Source organism: Periplaneta americana, chromosome 1, assembly GCF_040183065.1.
Source record: "Periplaneta americana isolate PAMFEO1 chromosome 1, P.americana_PAMFEO1_priV1, whole genome shotgun sequence".
Taxonomy (NCBI): Eukaryota; Metazoa; Arthropoda; class Insecta; order Blattodea; family Blattidae; genus Periplaneta; species Periplaneta americana.
The window spans coordinates 79,178,985-79,200,280 of record NC_091117.1 but is presented as its reverse complement, the minus strand read 5'-3'; the positions used below and the strand labels follow the sequence as shown (position 1 = coordinate 79,200,280).

The following is a 21,296-nucleotide window of genomic DNA, read 5'->3' as shown; positions in this document are numbered from 1 at the left end:
ATCTCTTATCACTGAAGACTGTGACACCACTACCTGCTGAGCTACACAGCGGGATGATGTCGTAGGACTTTTCTCTAGCTGGTGGCCAATTTCATCTAACATCTCCTCAGTGAGAACACGCTTCACACATGTTCGTTTCTATCCAATACTGATCCAGTTGTACGAAATTTCTTCACTAAATTGTAATCATTGCTTTAGAAGGCTCTGGCGAATCAGGGAATGACTGACAGAAGTTTTTTACAACTGTTCTCCAAGATTCGTATTTCACAAAGTTGTCGTAAATAAACACTCATTGTTCCAGGCTATATTTCATAATGAACGCACTAGGCCTACTGCACTCTAAATGTACGATATACACCTGCACCCTCACTGTATGAACGTGTTTACGTAACTAAACACGAAACGTACGCGATCACTGCGATGGTGCAGCAATTACCACACATACGACTTTCTGCTGATGCCGGTCTAACCCTGGCTGACTCACTCTTTATTATATATATATATGGGATCATGTTATGTAAATTTCTCTTTATTACATTAAGTTACAGAACCAGACAGTGATACACGATATATATATATATATATATATATATATATATATATATATATCAGTATATATATTTGTTACATACTACTCAAATTGCTGTCTGAGCTATTTGCATCAGAGTAAAGTAAATAAGAGTATAGTGGAAAAATCTGATGTCACATTTTACTGTTTTACAGGAGAGCAAGTTAAAAGTTTCAAAACCCGTTATATTGTATTGTCTTTGTGTTACATAGCATTCTTAAAATTTTGTTGGACTAACGAGGTTATTTTGTACAGTTAAACTACACAAATCTACATAACCTGAGTTATTACATGATATCTAAAATAGAAAATTAAGTTTTTCCCCTGTGCTCTTAAAATGTTATAATAGTCTGCTTAAGATCTGTAAGGATCATGAAGAGATGAGATTTGGAGCTCCATACTTCCAAATGACTATGGCACGAGGGGGTATGTGGTCAACATTTATTCTCAGAAAAATGGTCATATGAAAGAAGATTTGATGATTCTCAAAGCTGTTCTAGAAGTCGTAGTGAAGAGTTAAATCTCTTATTTCTGCTTCTGTTCGAACATGCATCCTTTCAGCCCGAATTCCCTCAGCTCTTCGTAACCCTATTTGCTTTCACATCATTAAGTGTATATTGCAAACTATTTGTCCTATTTATACAATTAAAACCTTGTATATCCACAACTAATATCCTTTTGTTATATTTCATTTAGACTTCTACCAACGTTTGACTTCCCTTCATGGTCCCAGGACACGTGGAGCTGACGTTAAGGTGTTGTTAGCTCTTGGTGGGTGGACGGATTCTACCGGAAATAAATATTCTCGTTTAGTTAGTGACGGAAGTGCAAGAAGAAAATTCGTGGCTAATGTGGTTAGTTATCTACGACGACATAACTTCAAGGGACTTCATCTTGATTGGAACTATCCCAAATGTTGGCAGTCGAATTGTAACAAAGGACCTGCTTCTGACAAAGCTAACTTCGCCAAACTGATACAGGTACATATTTATGATTAAACTAGCCAGTTGGGATGTTTTCCTCCTGATTTGGAGCTGCGCTCGAGCATGTGTTCGATTCCTGCTTGGGCTTATTACCTGGTTGGATTTTTTTCCGAGGTTTTCCAACCGAAAGATGAATGTCAAGTACGGTAATTTATAGCGAATCCTCGGCCTCATCTTGCCAAATACCATTTGGCTATCACCAATTCTGTCAACACTAAATAAGCTAGTACCTAATTGATACAGTGTCGTTAAATAACCAATTAAAAGGAATCATTAAACTAGCTTTTGTCATTATAGTAAATGTCCTCTTTTATGCAGAATTTGCTAAAGGAAACAAAGAAATTTGTTGACATACAAATTTTGTTTGACTTAAATAAATGCATTATATTTCTGATCACATGTTTATCGTCTATTTCAAAACCTGTCTATTCATTTTCTTATCTCTAACTTAAGTAATATTTTTTCTGCAGGAATTAAGCAAAGAGTTCCAGAGGCATAACCCACCATTAGTGTTGGCTGTTGCTTTATCAGGCTACAAGGAGGTGATTGATCAGGCGTATGACTTAGCAGAGATTGGACGTTATGTTGAATTTATGTCTGTAATGACATATGATTACCATGGAGCTTGGGAGAATATTTTGGGTCATGTCAGCCCTTTGTACTATCGTAATGGTGATCAATTCCCACAGTACAACACGGTATGTGTTTATTTATTATAAATCACAATTAATATTTACTTTGAAGTAGCATGTACATCTAACTTTTCCTTGCATTCAAGTACATCGGTATGTCTTCAACAAAGATTATAGATGTCATGTGTTTATTTGAACTAATTTTATTGTTTTTGTATTTCAGTAACTTGAAACTAACTACATTAACTTGCGATCGTTTTATTAATTTAGTGTCAGTACATAGATAAACTGAAGTTTTCGTCTAATCGTTAGAATAACTTATTTTTAAAAAATCAGTCTGATTTGATGTGTTATAAATATTACAGGAAATAATACAGAAATTATTTCTGATCTCATATTCTAGTTAAATATTTCTAACAGGTAAACAAATAAATATACCCTCATTAAAAATAATGAATACAGTAAAGACGAGGATAAAATTATCTTTCACGTCGAAAATAAAATAATAATAAAATGTATTATTATCAACAGAATGAGAACAATGTTACGTTTAATCTTGTCTCGCATGCTTCAAAATATACTTTACTGTACATCTGGGCTTTACTTGCACTTCTTTCTATTATGATTTTGACGGTTGAATTTTCAATCCAACGTTTCATTGGACAACCTGGACATCTCCTTTCTTTTGGACGATATTGTAACGTTTTTTTTGGGATTTTGGGATTCTATTTGTACACATGCAATACAGATAATTTTATCCATTTGTTATGATAATGTATGTGATGCTTTACAGGTTCTAATTATAATTCCTTCAATTACATCTTCATTACCGGTATGTTCATGATCCCATTTGGTACATCCTGTTGTGCATCTCATAAATTTAATTTCATTACCCATTATTCTGCTTTCGTCTTTTTTCCTTAAAGTCCATGTCTCACTACCGTAACAAAGTACTGGTCTCTCCAAGATCTTCTATAGTATATCTTTGTACTATAGAAGGTTTCATAATATTGTTAATTATTCCCATTGTTTTGGTGTATTTTTTTCTTTGGAATGTCTGTCTTATCGAAAAAGGATAATGTGTATTCGAAATATATGTAATTGAACTTAATCTTTCTAATATTTTTTAATTCAAACATATTTTTCTAGGCAATTTTACAAGCATACATACATAGTCCTAGAGTATTTTTCGCAGAAGTTCATTTTTGTTTTTTCTTTAGGTATTGATTTTCACCTCATATTTTAAGTCAAGTTGATTTTCATATCTTATTTTAAGTCCAATTTTGTTAAAATTATATATTGAACATTGTAAATCATCTTCTGAGGATGCCATCAAAGCTAAATCATCGGCAAAAAATAGTGAATCTAAGTGTAAATTTCTGTTGCGTTGTATATTATATTACATTCATGAGGCAATTGTTTCTATTCTCTAATTATTTCATTCGGTGGTGAAAGGTCGCATCTTTGTGTTACTCCTATATGAATTTCTGTCCATTGTGATAATGTCTCACATCTTACTGCAATTAGATTTGTTTTACAGAAATTACCGTATGTTATTAGTTGTGGAATGTTGTCTGTGCCTAAAATACTTAACAATTTATTTCTGTTCACCCTATAGAATGTTTTTTTCAAAATCAACTGAAGCAATATGTGTTTCCAAATTGAATTCTTTATGTTTTTCCATCAATAATTTTAGTGTAAAATGTCCATCACAACATGATCTTTCCTTTTGGAAGCCATTTTGTTCTTCTGGAAAGAGTGTTTCATAATGTTAATATAATTTGTTTTTTATACTGATAAATATTTAATTTAATATTAAAGGACAACGATATAATAGCGTTTAAACACACGCACCCCCACATGTATATGCATGCATGCACACACACTCGCTAAACGTTGACGTTATTACACATTAAAGAAATAGAGACATATTACTTTAATTGTGTGAAATAATAATTAAATATTCATGTTTGATTTACACACTTCTATCACTTCTATATCACTAATGATACCATTTTAATAAGATTAATAATAACATTAGTACCTAATAATTAAACATTAATTCTTCATTTACACACTTCTAACACTTATATATCACTAATGATATCATTTTAACAAGATTAATAATAACATTAGTAATAATTAAATATTAATTCTTCATTTACACACTTCTAACTCTTGTATATCACTAATATAATTTTAACAAGTTTAATAATAACATTAGTAGGTAATAATTAAATATTAATTCTTCACTTACTACACATTTCTAACACTTGTATATCACTAATGATATCATTTTAACAAGTTTAATAATAACATTAGTAATAATTGTTTTCTTTAATAGAACTACACTATGGAGTACCTAGTGAGTTTGGGAGCTCCTCGTCACAAGCTGTTGGTTGGAATTCCATTTTATGGACAGAGCTTCACGCTAGCCTCCAGGACCAATACTGAACCTGGCTCTGCTTCCAGTGGTGCAGGTGCACCTGGAGAATTCACACATCAGCCTGGAATGCTAGCATATTACGAGATCTGTGATAGAGGTATCATAAAAAAACTATTTCCGCCATTACATATGTTTAGGAAGCAGTTTTAAAAGAGGAAATAATATTAGTGACAATCATTAGCTCTGCTTAAGTTAAAAGTAAAATTGTTGCAATACAACTACCGGTATTTATTGACTAAGGAAGGTTTAGATTTGACTTTCCCCATTGCTAATAAAATACAAACCATAACATTACAGAGACTGTACCTACATTACATTCGTCTTTAAATGAATTAATTGAGAAGGAAAAGAAATCCTACTTGAATCCTTATTAACTATGAATGAATTACAGAATAACAAGTGTTAATATACTGGTACAAGGCTATTTCTGACCATTAAATTATAAGAACTAAGTTGGTTTGAAACAAGCTGTAACCATTTACACTTCGACTATCTTGGACCTCTTTCAGAATTATTATATAAAGAATATTATATAAAGAATAAATTCCTCTATGTTCAGGGACATACGGATCATTTCATTTGAATGGTGCATGCATCCAGTGATGCTAAGTGCATAGGATTCAATTTGACGCAGTGTTCCTTTTTCATGTGATATTAACAGCATAACTTGTTCTCCAAATATTGAGAAAATTCAAGTCTGGTGAGCATGCAGGTCAAGGCATTGGAATATCATACTGTCAATCACGTGTATCGAGTGTAACATCAAGATTGAAAGAATATACCGGTAACTTTTACATCAGACTCTTAGGGTACATATTCATTATTCGTAAATAAATGAACCAATCAAGCAGCGACATTTATTTATGAAGCCAGAATGAAGAACTTCTTTACATTTATGCATTTTAATATGTTACCAGTACTTTGCTTTTACAGCGTCTGCTTCAAAAATATTTATAATAGTGATATCAGCAAGATTTCATAGTTCATCACCTCCGAACAACAGATAATAGAAACAGTGAAAATATTTCTTTGTACTTCTACCACAAAGTCATGTAAATTATGTATTATGATGTATAGTTCTGACATTTTCCCGTAACTATGCCAATCTTTAGTTAAATCTAACTTGGTTCATGACAGTTTCCTACAGCCCTCGTGAAGTCCCAGTAAGGAGGAGCTCTTATTAACAGAGTCCCAGAATTTCCACATTTCTTAATTTAATCAACTTATATGTAATTTGTTTATCGTTTCATTCTTTTCTGTATTCTAAGACTTAATAATTAGTTCGTATGATCTAAGAAAGAAATAACTTGTTCATGAGCATTTCAAAGAATGATTGCAAGGGCCTCTGAATTTTGCATTTTAATTTTTTCTCAAAAACTGAAGAAAACATTAAATTCTTTATAATAGAAAGTACTGATACATAATAGGCTATCGAATGTACTCTTGTCTATAACAAAGCTACTTAAACTACATGTTTAATTTTTATTAATTTAGGCGTTTAAAGAATGAAAAATTTTTATGAAAACTTAAGAAATAGTTTTGATTTTATTTGCTTCAATATTCTTCCGTTTTCCCAAGTTATTTGTACAGAAGTCTCGTCTTTTTTTGTATTTTATCGCATGATATAGTTCCCTAATTATATCCAATTTTGAGTTCTAAATTAAGTAAAATCATCACTTCATTTTACAGTTACACTAACCACAAAGTCAGAGATACTGGTATGCAATTAGACGAGACTTACACTACACATCCATAGGACTACTACAATTTTCATATAATGTAACATTTTCAACAAGTGTCTCATGTTCTACAACCAGGATTACGGTCACAAACTATTTTTGATCTTGGTTTCAGTTCGTAGCCAGGGTTGGACTGTTGGTCGTGATAAATATGGCGCCACAGGACCATATGCATATTCCAGAGACCAGTGGGTTGGCTATGAAGATGTTGAGTCTGTTAAAGAAAAGGTAAATATGTAAAATGTATCATGTATTCTCAATAAAATAATCCTTCTCAACGCAACAAAACTATCCTTGTTTTTACAGCTATTAAACACAGTCAATTCCAATTCTTTAACGATTTTCTCTTTTGCGGAATTGAGCCAAATACATGTACCAGTACTAAAAACGAGAAGAAAGAACCACATCATCTTAAAAAAAATGTGATACTAAAGCATTGGATCTCTTACTGTACATATTACTTACTATTACAGTAATATTATGAAATTACCACTCTTTCTTTTATTTCATGTCAACTGAAACACCAAAAAGGTTCTTTTAGGTTTTATAAAATATGTTAATTTAAACAGAAGTTTGAAAATGCATGGACTACTCTTCATAAAATAATTCCCACAAATCTATATTGTGTTACTGGTATTATTTCTTTAAAAAGGAAAATCGTACCGGTACCATAAACTTGGTTACTCAAGAATCAGTTTCAAGAACAAATAATTTATCTGTAGGTATAAGATATGAAATACGACGCCTAGACATTTTATAAAAGATAATTTTTCGCATTGGGATGACATAGCACTCCATAACCAACATAATTTATATTCCATGTGAACGAAAATTATGATTGCTTGTTGTCATTCCATAGAGTGTTTCCGCATCTTGTTTCATAAAGTAGGTATTATGTATAGTTAAGCCTGCCAGAAATTTTTCATGAAAATACGGGACACTTATTATAGCCATTTTTATTTTTTATTATTACTTTTTTTTTTTAAAGAAATTGAAGTTTTGAAGTTGGAACCTACTGAAAAGTGTATTAAATATTATCGAAACACGGAAGTTAACAATAGAAGGAATACTATTGCCTTTAAACAATGTTCCTTCATACCTATTTACGTCACTTGACAATGCTTTGCACTTAACCTTTTTGTTTAACAGTATCCTACCCATAGAACAGTTCAAAATCAAACATTTGCAAACATTTACACAAATCAAAACATTAATTTCAATGAAGTAAACACCAGTTAGAGAAATTATTGATTTTACATTGCGAAATAAAGTTTGACTAAAATACGAGACATTTGCACGTCCCAACAAAAATTACAGGGATGATAGACACCTAAGCCAAAAAAGGGATTTGTCCCATTTTTATGAGACATATGGTAAATTTCTCGTATACTTAACGAACTGATGGAGAATATGGTAGGTTACAAACACTTTCTAAACTTTCCATAGCAAAGGTGCTCTGAATAGTAACATATACTACCAGTACCAGGTACCTAGTACTTCAACCTGTAACACTACTCTTCAATATCATAACTTCATGAGAAACTTAGAATGAAACGTTTTCTAACAATGATTGACGTTATTGATTTGCATCTTCCTGGTTGATGCTGCTTAGGTCTTTTTCTTAATATTTAATACTGTCTAGGTTTTAGTGGTTGATTTCAATTATAATTAGTTTCAAGTTCACAAAATATTTTGTACAGTGATATTAATATGATACATTTAAATCCCTGGGAATGTTTTGAAAGGTATTCATGAGATGTAGCCTACATTCAGACAACGTCATAACCGTTCATCATGATATTATGTACGAATAAACCCATTTAGCTTTGGTGAAAAGATACTTAGAAATTAAAATGTTTTGTACAGAGCATTTCGCTCAGGTAAATGCCATTAGCCTTTTCCTCTTATAGATAGAAAGCCACTGCTGAGGAAATAGTGTGTATGTACATTTCCCCTGGATCGAGCATAGGAATGATTTATGTTGCGTAGTATGGACAGATAACACAGGCTGAAGGTAGAGAATAGGTAATTGGTATACAGCTGACTTTTATTTAGTCCACTTTAGTTTAGTTAGTGACAGTGGAACACATTGGAATAGTGAATCTTCATTTATAATATGTATATTACGAAAAGATTGTACAGTAGTGTCGTGCTATATTTACAGCAGTCGACATTTCCAGAACTTAATGTAAGTCAAAAATTCTATCTGTAATGTAATGTATAAATTGCGAGATTTTATTGCTGAAAACTGACATACCAGTACTGAATCACTGCTAAGCTGGGTATTACTTGCCCATGTCACTTTTTGAGTGGCGCTGTAATAAGCAAAACATGTTTTCAGGCATAAGACTACACCCATTGTATACTGTAATTCACCAATAGAGTGAAAGGGAAGTTGTACTTTTCTCTATGCAAATATAGATTAGCCTATATTATTACTTGAAGAAGCTAAAGTTAATAAGAAACTTTATATCTTACGCCTATGCCTAACAATGAATGAAAAGTTCCTTCTATTTTTTTTGTTTCATAAAAGTAATGCGCCCAGTGTGGTAATATGTTATTCTCGTTCTCCAATGAAACCTTTTGAGATCATTTAACCTGTTTTGCTTCTTGCCTCCCAGTAAAGAGGACTCAAATTTCTGTACTGTTGTGCTTCTTTCTTCAGTGTAGTGCATTCAAGTAGATATTCTTTGTTCATTGATGGTCCTGGTATCAGTGTGAGAATATTGTGATTATTATTAATTATCTATAATATGATTTCAGGGGTGAATTTAATTAGAACTGCTCAAGTAATTCATGCCAATTAATCCTATAAAAGAAAATCTACGAAAATCCTTGAGGTATGGCAATAATACAAAGTCGACACAAATTTCGGAATTATTCTTCAGCAGTTTTTAATTCAGTTCCAGATTTTAAGTAGTTTATGATAAATAGCCCATTTACTTAAACTTCGGTGGCAATATCTAACACATTCAGTTCCCTTTTACTTAGCAAGTCATATTTATCAATATCAAGACAACTGGCTTCACCATGTCAAGCGTATGCCTAGAACAAGAATTCCTCGACTGATCTTGAACTACAGACCAACAGGGAAAAGATCATTGGGTCGCCCTGTGAAGAGATGGCGGGAAAACTTTTGTAGACCATAACAGTCCTTCTAGGACTATCACCTGTTAGAAAGTTGATGATGATGATGATGATGATGATGATGATGATGATGATGATGTTTACGATTATAACTTGTAAATGCCATACATCATTACTCATTTCAGGTAAAGTACATTAAACAAATGGGATTCGGTGGAGCAATGGCTTGGACTGTCGACCTGGATGATTTCAACAATCTCTGCTGCAGGGAGCCATTCCCTCTGCTACGAACTATCAATCGTATTCTGGGCAATTTACCTGAACAGGAGCCCACCAGAGGAGACTGCACTAAACCACCTGCACCTGTGACACCACAGCCACCCACTCTTACTACTGGTGTTGATGCAGGTAAGCACAATGGCATGCAATCCTAGGCTTTATCCTATTTCTTTCCATTTGGCAATGTATCTTCAAGATTAGTGATAAAACACAGGTAAAATGAAGGGTTTTCCAATTAAAAATAGAATGTGTTAAATATGGTATGTCCTCTACCTTTACTTTGATAGCACATGAAGCTGCAACTAGTGAACACGAGTTCGGGTTTCGACATAAAGGTTGAGATTTATCTTCGTTACATTTGAACTAAGTGTATTTCCCATGTCTTAAGTCCGTCTTGTGTTCTCTTAAGCAGTCTCTTTGCGTTATGTTGACACGAAAGAAAGGCAATTGCAGAATTTTTTCTTCGTGGTTGACACGGTTGTCTGGAAATACATCTCCACCACATTGGTATCAACTCGTATTGCATGCTATGTAACCAGTAGTATCTACAGGATGGGTTAAGGGAGCTCAAGCCTTGACGTCTCTGTGTCTATTATTGTGGAAAGTGCGTATTCTTGAAGTATTTATTTGTAAACAGCCCTGCATATGAATAGGCTTTTACAACATATTTTTTTAAAAAGCACGAACTTTCTATAATATTCGAAGTTCAGTAACTTTTATTCGGAGTGGTAACTCTAATTATTCCCTCCAGCTAATCACATCTCAGTGACGCAATCTGTGCTTCTCATGCCATCCATGCTTCATGTAAGGATATAGCTATACAGCTTTAATGTTGCTCTATGACATTGATTATAATTAGCCCTCCCCCCAACCTATTTCTGGGTGCACCACTGTATGCAACCACTAAGAGACCATGGATAGAAGTAATATACGACAATGTACAGACTCAGAAACAAAATTTGGGCCCAAATTTTGTTTCTGGGTCTGTACAGAACTAATCAATAGGCAGAGTATAATTGCTACTGGGAGACAAGGGATCGAATATTCCAGTAAAGTTAATCTGAATGATTGTTTTTTCATACTCCGTGTGTTTATTTATTCTTATCATTTACTAATGCTAATATGAATTTGTGTTTTTATGTTGAATTTTGTGCCATATCTTAAATTGTTACTCCATTTATACATTAATCATGTCACAGCAAGCAGTGTTGCATGGGAAAATGATTAGTATTTCAATGTTCCTGCCATTGGAAAAAAAAAATCAATGATATTAACATTTTTTATAAATTCTCTTTCTTTCAGGCGAAATCAGACCAACACCACCAAATGAACCTCCTTCTTCCTCCTCAACTACAACAACGACAACAACAACAGGATGGACAGATTGGACAACTAGTACCACATCTACTACTATGAGACCACCAATGACAACCACCACACCACCTTGGTGGCAACCACCAACTACTACAACCACTACACCGAAGCCAGTTACTACTACGCCACCATGGTGGCAACCACCAACAACGACGACAACTACTACGATCACTACTTCACGACCTACTACTACGACTACAACCACTATCCCCACTACAACCACTACTACCACTACACGAAAACCTCCTACCACTACTGCTGTAACAAAACCACCCACAACGTCTCCGCCAGATGTACCAGTGCCAGGAACACCTTGTAATGCTGGCGAATATCTCCCAGATCCTTCAAACTGCAATGCATACTACCGCTGTATTTTGGGAGAGCTAAAGAAAGAATATTGTGCAGGTGGATTGCATTGGAATACACAGAGTAAAGTTTGTGACTGGCCAAGTGAAGCCAAATGTGAACCACGTAAGTATGTATTTAGCATTGTATTTTAACATTGTATCACTTCAGAATATGTATTATATGACTTTTTTGTGTTAAATTCTATCGTACCTGGTTTACATGTTTCGAACTTATGAAATATACAGACACACAAAAACACACTACAATGAAATTCTCAACTTAATTTCAGAACACACACACTCTGACTCCACATTACACCACAAGAACACACCCTCACAGGAAACAAAACAAGAGGCGCCAAGACCAACAACGACCAGTTCTGAGGATGACCCATAATAGGTCGAAACATGTAAACCAGGTACGATAGAATTTAACACAAGGAAGTCATATAATACATATTCCGAACTTAAATATAACTAAAGTAATTTTTTTAAATTAAGTTAGGAATGAGAAGTATTAAAAGTTTCGAGTTCTAACTTAAATAATAAATTATCTTATATTAGGCACCATTATAGATAACAAAAAACATAATGAAATATGAAATATAAAGTATATTTCAAATTCTCGTCACCTGTTATTATCTAGTGTTTACCATGATTGCCATTGATTCGCAGTAGGACATTTCATAGGGGGGACGGACACCACTTGACTGGTAGTCCTGGACCCATTTTTTATATTTTAGGGAGAGGAAGACAAAATATTCACAATACTGACTTAGTTATATCTGCATATCCATTTTTTTTTTATATATTTTATAATATTTTCACCAAGTATGCCTGCATTTGTTTTTAAAATTAACCTACTTTTTTTACTGATTGTAAGACTCATTATTAAGCATGTTCACAGATTGAGTGCTTCTCCCCCCCCCCCCCCCCCCCCCGTTGTTGGTAACTCTATAGCATCTATTAGTTGCTTTATGGTTGTGCTAACAGATTGAGTTACTTGTCAACAATGTGATGCTGAAACGTGTGTTCAGGTTACTGCCCAGCGACAGTCCTGATGTATTTTATATTTTGATGATTGGTTAATTAATATTAACCCGGCACACTCACAATCACACTCTCATTCATACAAATTTCCAGACTCTAGATACCCAGGTAATTTTTCTTCTTCAAGAAAAATTCATTGGGAGCCCAGCCCGGGAATCGAACCCGGGACCTCCGGATCTGCAAGCTAGCATGATGACCAACAGACCACGGAGGCAGTCGGAGTGCTTTTTGTTTTTCATTTCTCTTGCCCAAATAATATTTCAATTTCAGTAACAAAATAATGTTGCCAGACATTGTAATAAAATTTCCTTAGCTTGTTAAACATGTACAAATAACGACTTTTTGACGATTTACATATTTAAATAACGACTTATTTCACGAATTACAATACGGTAATTTTATTTACTAACTTTGATGTATTTTATTCACTGTTTTACGGTGTTTTTACAGATAAGTAACAAAGATGAACAAAATGCATTCAATAAGTTATGAGTTATTACCAGTCAGTACTATACATAGGCAAGCACAAAACCATTTTTCGGTGTCAGAGAAAGGTAGAAACATGTTTTACGTGAAAATCTCAAATTCGTATGATAAGAAAATAGAAATATCAATACCGTAGTTAAATAATATTTCTCAAATTATCACTTAGTTTTTAATTTTAGTCATGACTGTGAATGTGTATGAACATACATGTACGAATTAAAAGATTATGCATGTGATTTTCTTAAATTATCTCTTAAAATTGAATTTGTATAATATCAGTTCTTACAGTTTAAAGATAAAGTAGCTAGTGTTTCTTTATGATAGAAACTTCTTGAATTACTTTGCCAATTAAAGCAATGATATCAGTTTTTAATGTAGGAGGTTATTGTATTCCAAAATTGTATCGTTATGCTTCTATATATTGATTTATTGAAAATTACAATTCTACATTGTGAAATATGCCGATTTTACAATGTCTCAGAATCAACGACAGCTCCTTCAGCGTCTCCAACTACATCTCCTTCAGCATCTCCAACTACATCTCATCCATGGTGGAGTACTACAACACAATCGACAACTACATCTGGATGGGATCAGTGGTGGACAACCACAACATCAACAACACGCCGACCAGAAGATTGGTGGACAACAAGAACAACCACCACTAAAAGACCAGAGGGGCCAATTACAGAGGTACTTAGGCAGATTAGAAAGGCATGACAAATTAAACTATGATATTTGCTGCGTATAAGGTACTAAAAGAATTTTCTGTATTGTTTAAAGGATATAGGAATAAAATGTTTCGTTGCTAAAGAACTCTGTTTCTAATATGATTTTTAAACACATATACGGAATTTAAGAATATTGAGTGTCTTTAAACCAAAGGATGATACAGGTTGTTATTTGGAACAGATTTAGTACGATTTTTATTTACCCATTTGTTTCACTAAAAATTTTGTAATACCCATATTTTTAGTTTAGGTAGTGTAACTCATATACTTTGATGATAGCAGTCCTTACTACTTTTTTTTACCGTATTTTAGCTGCTTTCATAATACGTAATTCATATGCTTTTGTTTTCTGACGTTAAGTTTGAAAATAGGTACCGGTACCTTACTTACAAATGGCTTTTTAGAACTGGAGGTTCATTGCCACCCTACATAAACCTGCCATTGGTCCCTATCCTGAGCAAGATTACTCCAGTCCCTACCAACATATCCCACCTCCCTCAAATCCATTTTAATATTATCCTCCCAGAAAATAGGTATCAAGTATATTAATGTTTTTGTTCTAAATACCGCCCCTGCTACTCTTAAAAAGTAAAAGTAAAGTATTCCCTACATTATGTATACATCCTTATAAATAATTCTGTGATAAAATAAAATCTCCAGATTCGTAAATTATATTACAGTAAAACTTCCTTTGTACGTTTCCCAATTATACGTTTTTTACATTTATACGTTTTTTTCTATACATCCTATAATCAGTGGCGGCTCGTGATAAAATATTGTGTGTGTTCACAATTTTGTGTTCCAAAATCGAAGAGAATTTGAAATCGTACGTTTAGCCTAATATGAAATGTTATGATTCCAATGTTTCACTATCGAAAAAATCGTATATAAATTCAAATTATATATTAATAATAATAATAATAATAATAATAATAATAATAATAATAATGAAACCCAGTCTTTTTATTTCCAATTTTTCCTGGTAAGCCAGTTTACTCAGTTTTTTTACTGTTCAATATTGGTTGAACAGAGTTCATTATTTACATTTGTTACAAATTAATACATACTGCAGTGCCATTATTTACAAAATTGTGTGTTCAGTAATATATTTTGGTTCACAACACACTGGTACACTACAGCCTATACCAGTACTGTAATCCCATTCGCACAGATTGATTACTATAAATAAATGCCAGTAAAATATTATTCTTAAATAATATACACCACCATACAGATATTTAAATTCATACCACCATCACATTCAGCCAGCACGTGTTTGAAAGCCAAACTATGCTATTTTGTTAACACTAAAGTATAGTAATTCACAAACTACACTCTCGTAGCAGCACTGTACACACATCCACATAAAGTTCCGACAGTGAGAAATGTTGACACCTACAGGCTAAAATGCAGACTATTAAATTTCCTCCTCGAGATAAAGCATGTGAACGATAGGCATTGATGCACCTGACAACTGTACAACAGATTCACTATTCACTTAAAGCTTTGTGCTCTTGACGAGTCATAAGCGGCCAGCAAAAGACAATTTCCTCCCACGCATGCTTGAAATTCCTGTAACCTTCTTGAAAAGAGCATGGCTTGTACGTGAACACTTGTTGCTAAGTTTACATAAGAAGTTTAGCCTATGCAAGATGCGGGAAGTTTAAAATTCTCGATTCTGATATTATACATCCCCACTTCGTCAATACGGTATTAAATAATAAAACTAGTCGTGCATTAATGGAAACAAGGTGTTCAGTACTCTTGTGCTCTTATTGACGCACCACCACTGCCTATAATCACTTAATCACTCACTTAAAGTTTGTGTGACTGCAACCTGACTATATTTTTGTGTGGCTTTACTTTGTTTATAGTGTGATTTTTCTTTTTATTTGTATTATTGTACCGGTATTTGTATTTCTGGTGGTGTGGAAGAGAAGGCCTGATGGCCTTAACTTCCCCAGAATAAATAAATAAATATTAATTTATTTCGGTTATACGTTTTTCCTTTACCTTATATGCTTTTTTACGCTTTGCGGTTGTATTTTAAATCTCCAGAAGTTAAAAAATATAATTTATACGTTCTAAACCAATTTTTCTCGAAATCAGATTTGTCTTGATAATGTAAAAACGTGAAAATACAGCTTCTGTTCATTGTTAAGATGCAGCCCACTTTGAAATTCGTGGAAATTCGAAGCTGCTCATGCTTTTCTCCACCAATCTTGTGTCCTTCAATGATACTAAACAGTGAAACATTTTGTAACACACCATGATGTAACTGAACAAATTATGGAACAATTATCACAATTTGAGGACATGGTTTAAATTCCTTAGGAGCAAAGAGTCCAAAATAACTGTTTTTGTAAAATAACTACATATATTGACTTAAGTCAATGTAAAATTTTCTGGATTGGAATTTGAAATCTAATATTTAATCAACCAACTTTGGCTCTAATCAACTAAGATTTTCTACAAATAATATTACGTTCCTCAAGAAAATGTGTTATAAATTTGAGTAGGCCTATCTACTGATATTGTATTACAGACTCAAAGAAGACTTAACTGTGAAGTTCTAAATTTCTCTTGTGAAAATGTTACTAAACTGACTTCATTCGTTCTTCCCATATAGTTTGCAAATGTTATTTTAGATATTAAATGTAATTTCAGTTATACATTTTTCTTCGGACCCCCATAAAAACGTATAAATGAAGTTTTACTGTACTATATTATGGAGTTTGTTGTCTTTATTTTGTTAATAGTCTATTTTCTGCTGTCTTATTATAGATAGACAAATTATTAGCCTCGGAATACAGTTATTCATGGCATCGTCAGTGTACATTAATCTAACAATGATACAATGATATTACAGTCTTCTTAATCTATGGTACCGGTAACATGTCACTTAGGTAGGATTAAGTAGGATACCAGTTACTCAAAGTATAATGTAGTTAGTCACTTAGCAAATAACGTACTACTAATTCAGTCAGTAATGATAAAATGCAAATATTTGGTCACGTTCTTGTTACAGTGTTCATAAAATCGATAAAATACATTAAAATTAAAGGAGATATACTACAGTTATATGAGCACTTTAATGTATTTTATCTGTCAGTAATGCATAACACACTAGAATAGTCACTTGTAAATAAGATCTTAGTTTATTTTAAGAGATGCGCTAATTATTTTGTAATCACACACTAGCAGGCAATTGATTTTCTTTCTTCTGAGTCTTGATGCTGCCTCTCTTCCAGTAAGGTCTCCAGGTATATGAAACAAGAGAAAACAGAAGGGCAGCAGTACACACAAGAATAAATGGTTAAATTTTAAAACTTTATATAAAGATTCCTTTATGCACGTTGGCATGTGTATATCTTTATTGTCGATTTTTTTATCTACAGCCTGTGGTTGCAGCCGAAGATTGTATCAGTGGACAATACCAGCCAGTACCAGGATCTTGTAATAGTTTCTACGTTTGTGTTAATGGTGTACCGATAAAGCAAACCTGCGCACCAGGGTTGGTATGGAACCAGCAATTGACTATGTGTGACTGGAGCTTCAATGTGAAATGTGCAAATTCTTTGACGAACTCATTGGAATATTCATGTAAGCTATTACTTGTTGGCTCTATGTACTATAAAATCATAAAGTATTGTTGTTGCTGAGGTACAGCCTTTTCTGGACAGCCTTCCGTTCAGTGCATCCGAGTTCAAATCCAGTTAGTCTAAGTAGAATTAGTGGTGGATAAAAATGGCAATTAAGATTTTCTCAAATTTTCCACTGTGGTTAAAAAAATTAAACACCTTGAAATCTTAAGAAAGTTGGCCTTTACTAAGTTCCTATATATCGAAATAATATTATATGCATGTAGAATATATTTTATTTCGTGTTTTCATGCAACTTATAACTTTTTTCTTCTTTTTCAGATATTACGATAAAAAGTGGTAGTCCTTGTAATGAGGGTGAATTCAGTCCAACACGTGACTGCAACAAGTATTTCGTCTGTATGTGGGGCGCATATCAAGAGTTTTCCTGTGGAGGAGGACTGCATTGGAATAATGTAATTTAAGTACTATAGATGCATGTATAGCTATATCATGAACCTATGACTTTTATTTCTTTGAAAGTAACCCATGATACATCACTTTTTTTATCTCGCTCAAGGCCATTTCAATTTCTTTGCATTCTTTCTGTAAATCAGTCCATTTCTTTCAGTTCTGTTTTTTAATCCTACAGCAAAACTCAAACATATTTAATCTATTTTTAAGGATAAACGTATCTGTGACTGGCCTCAGAATGCTAATTGCCAGTCTGAAGGTGGCACTACTATGCCATCAGATTTACCAACAGTAAGACCCACACCTCCACCTACAAAGCCAACTACTCAACCACCATGGACAACATGGACAACTCAGACAACAACAACACCAGCCACTAGTGGTGAAGTGATAGGCTCTACTACTAGTCTTCCTACTGTGGAACCCACAAGACCGCCACAAGGTGGCACTTTGTCTGGTGAGTTTTCCTTGTTAAATATAGAGTGTCCAGAAATTAAGTATCGATTTTGTAGAAATAGGGCATTTAGGGGTAAGATGTGCATGGTAATAAATTGCAAGTACATTGTGTTTCTAAACTGTGTAGTTGCTGCTGGCGTCCATGCATTGGCTTTGTGACAACAGGTAAACATGTGTTCGGGCATTACAAATAACTGAATCTGCATGATCTTCAGCTTATCAAAAAAGGTTGCTGTGGTGATGTGGAGGCTAGAGGGTCGTCGTATGGTGACATTCAGACAAAATTTCAACGTTGATTCCATAAAGCAGGATCCACAGACAAAACACTTAACACGCTGGTGAACAAGTTTAACACACTCAGACTGCCACAACGTAGCCTGTACGAGGACATCCATCATCCTCTGAAGCGTCATCAGATTGTCTATCGACACTTGCAGGTGGAACTCTACCAGTGTGGTAATGGGTCAGGTGAGAACACGTCCTTTGATAAATCCACACACAAAGAAGTCACACGCATTGCAAGCTCCTCGTCATGCAGGTGGTACAGAACCTGCAGCTGAAACGCAACACCTATGCACTGTCGAAAGCAGAATGTTCAATTCCTGTAACAAATGCCACACTGATTTTGGACTAAGTGCGATGGACAACCTGATGGCGCTTCAGAGGATGATGGATGCCCTCGTACGGGCTGAATACGCTTAAACTTCTTAATCAGCATTTTTAGTGTTCTGTCTATGGATCCAGCTTTATGGAATCGGCGTTGAAATTTTTTCCGAATGTCACCATACGACTTTTTTTTTTTTTTTTTGGTAAGCTGAAGATCATGCAGATTACATAATAATAAATAAATTTAGCTTCCCTTATGAAAAGGTTGCCAGATTTGACAAAGCGTATTACATATAATTTGGAAACACACCTAAAGGTAAAATGATATACATTTGAAAAGGTAACTTACTTGTAACGACAGAACACATATTTATCTGTTGTCATAAATCCAATGCATGGAGGCCAGCAGCATCTACACAATTCAAGAACACAATGTATTTGCAATTTATTACCATACACATCTTACCCCTAAATGGCCTATTTCTACAAAATCGATACAGTACTTAATTTCTGGACACCTGTACTTCAGGGAGAGTTAATATGCAAGTAAAGAAGTATATTTAAAAACATTCAATAAATATATTAAATTAAATTTGCAGGTTACTTCAAGGTTGTGTGCTACTTCACGAACTGGGCTTGGTATCGTCCAGGAATAGGAAAATACGTTCCTGAAACAATTGATGAACGACTTTGCACTCACATTGTATACGGTTTCGCAGTGCTAGACTACGAGAATCTCATTGTGAAGGCTCATGATTCATGGGCTGACTTTGATAACAGTAAGTATATTCAAATATAGTTTATATATCAACTAAGTATCGTAAATTTTTGTGTGCAGTATTTTATTAGCTTGGTGTAATCTTAATATAAATTATGTAGGCATATGTTAAATATAATGCCTAAAAACTATTGCACTAATACGAGTTATTTAAAAACACAGTCGTATCAATTGCTAGAGCCTAGAAATTTAGGTACCGGTATTTATTTTGTTTGTGTTGGCAGATAAACAAGTACTTAAGGTGGCAAATAGATACTAACAAGAACAAAATAGACATACTATATTAGCTTCAGATAAAGGATGATTCTGAATTTTTTAAGGATGTCTTATCAGTCTTTTAAATGTTAAGTTACTCATGTAAGACGAGTATGTTTTTTATAAGTATATTTTAAGGTAAAAAATATCGACTTATATTCTGCATTTAAAAGGTGCAGTATTTCATACTTTCTATCCACAGTACTGGTAATTCAAAATCACAGCAGTTGAAAACAAAGTTTTTCTTTCATTGTTTAAAAGCTGTAAGATAATCACGAGATATTTCTTAAAGTTCTCAATAATCACACTTTGCCTCTGTCTGGAGGAATAGATTTTGCAATAGAGAATGATCTTTCTAATTCAACTGAAGTGATCAGACTAAATTTAAAGCAGAGTAATGGGGTCATATCACCCACAAAATCTGCACTTTTAAGAATATCATAAAATGTTTATTTGACAATTCCGCTAAACAAATTACTGGATGAACGGATTGTAGAGAAACTGCAGATCCAGATCTCGACTGAAACTCTTTGCCTTCTAATTACAAACATTTGTCGCACCTTTTAGGAAGTAACACATCACTTGTTGCTGTTTTTGTTACGAAATTAAGGCTATGTTTTTCCAGATGCTATTGTTCAGTTAATCTAAGCTATATATATTATACATACAGGATGAGTGATTCACGAGGAAAGATAAAAAATTTGGGATGTGAATTCTGAAGTCATTCTGAGTCAAAAAGTTCATATGGATATGGGTCCGTTTTCGAACGGTTACGGAGATAAGGCTTTTTGATTTCACAAAAACTTCTGGGATTCCATTCTACTAACTCGCATTTAGAGACAGATAAAGGACAAATTTAAACTTTATATTCATGTATGCATACATACCTAATATTCTAGATGTCGGAGGGTCGATAATTGTACCTGTATAACTACTGTACTGTAAGTAGCTGACTGAACTGCTGTGAACTGATAAGCGATAGTGTATTTGTGTTATGCGCGGGATCTGTGTCATTACTTCAGATAAGGGCAGGCGATTGGACATTTGTAATGCCCCATCACCTGGTTTGTGAGGTGAAAGAACTTATCCACGTCACTCACAATGCAGATTCCAATGTTACGTCATTCATTGCGATCCGTGACCTTGTCTCACATCTCACGTCAGCAGCATATGGTAACATCTGATTCACATTGGGGCGAGTCGTTTTACCAAAAAATGCATCTAGCTCCACCATCGTTCGAAAACGGACCTATGTTCATATAAACTTTTTCACTCAAAATAGGCTAAGATATCGTATACTAAATTTTTTATCTTTCCTTGTGAATCATCCTGTGTGTGTGTGTGTGCGCGCGTGCGTGCATGTGTGTAATTTTCTTGCATTGTATCTATTCCTCCAACTAACCACTTGTGACTTTTATTCTGGG

The 21,296-nt window shown here is 33.9% G+C and overlaps 1 protein-coding gene across 1 annotated transcript in view; it reads left to right on the top strand.

Annotated features, from left to right (window-relative positions):
• The window catches only part of Cht10 (Chitinase 10), a 178,385-nt gene that overhangs the window by 94,680 nt on the left and 62,409 nt on the right, over window positions 1-21,296 (top strand). The window contains exons 14-24 of the mRNA XM_069822742.1: window positions 1,265-1,548; window positions 2,022-2,249; window positions 4,528-4,726; window positions 6,484-6,596; window positions 9,641-9,863; window positions 11,037-11,579; window positions 13,473-13,684; window positions 17,121-17,325; window positions 17,646-17,779; window positions 17,988-18,234; window positions 19,439-19,618. Of these exons, the coding sequence (XP_069678843.1) occupies window positions 1,265-1,548; window positions 2,022-2,249; window positions 4,528-4,726; window positions 6,484-6,596; window positions 9,641-9,863; window positions 11,037-11,579; window positions 13,473-13,684; window positions 17,121-17,325; window positions 17,646-17,779; window positions 17,988-18,234; window positions 19,439-19,618 (2,568 nt within the window). The remainder of the gene's footprint in view (window positions 1-1,264; window positions 1,549-2,021; window positions 2,250-4,527; window positions 4,727-6,483; window positions 6,597-9,640; window positions 9,864-11,036; window positions 11,580-13,472; window positions 13,685-17,120; window positions 17,326-17,645; window positions 17,780-17,987; window positions 18,235-19,438; window positions 19,619-21,296) is intronic.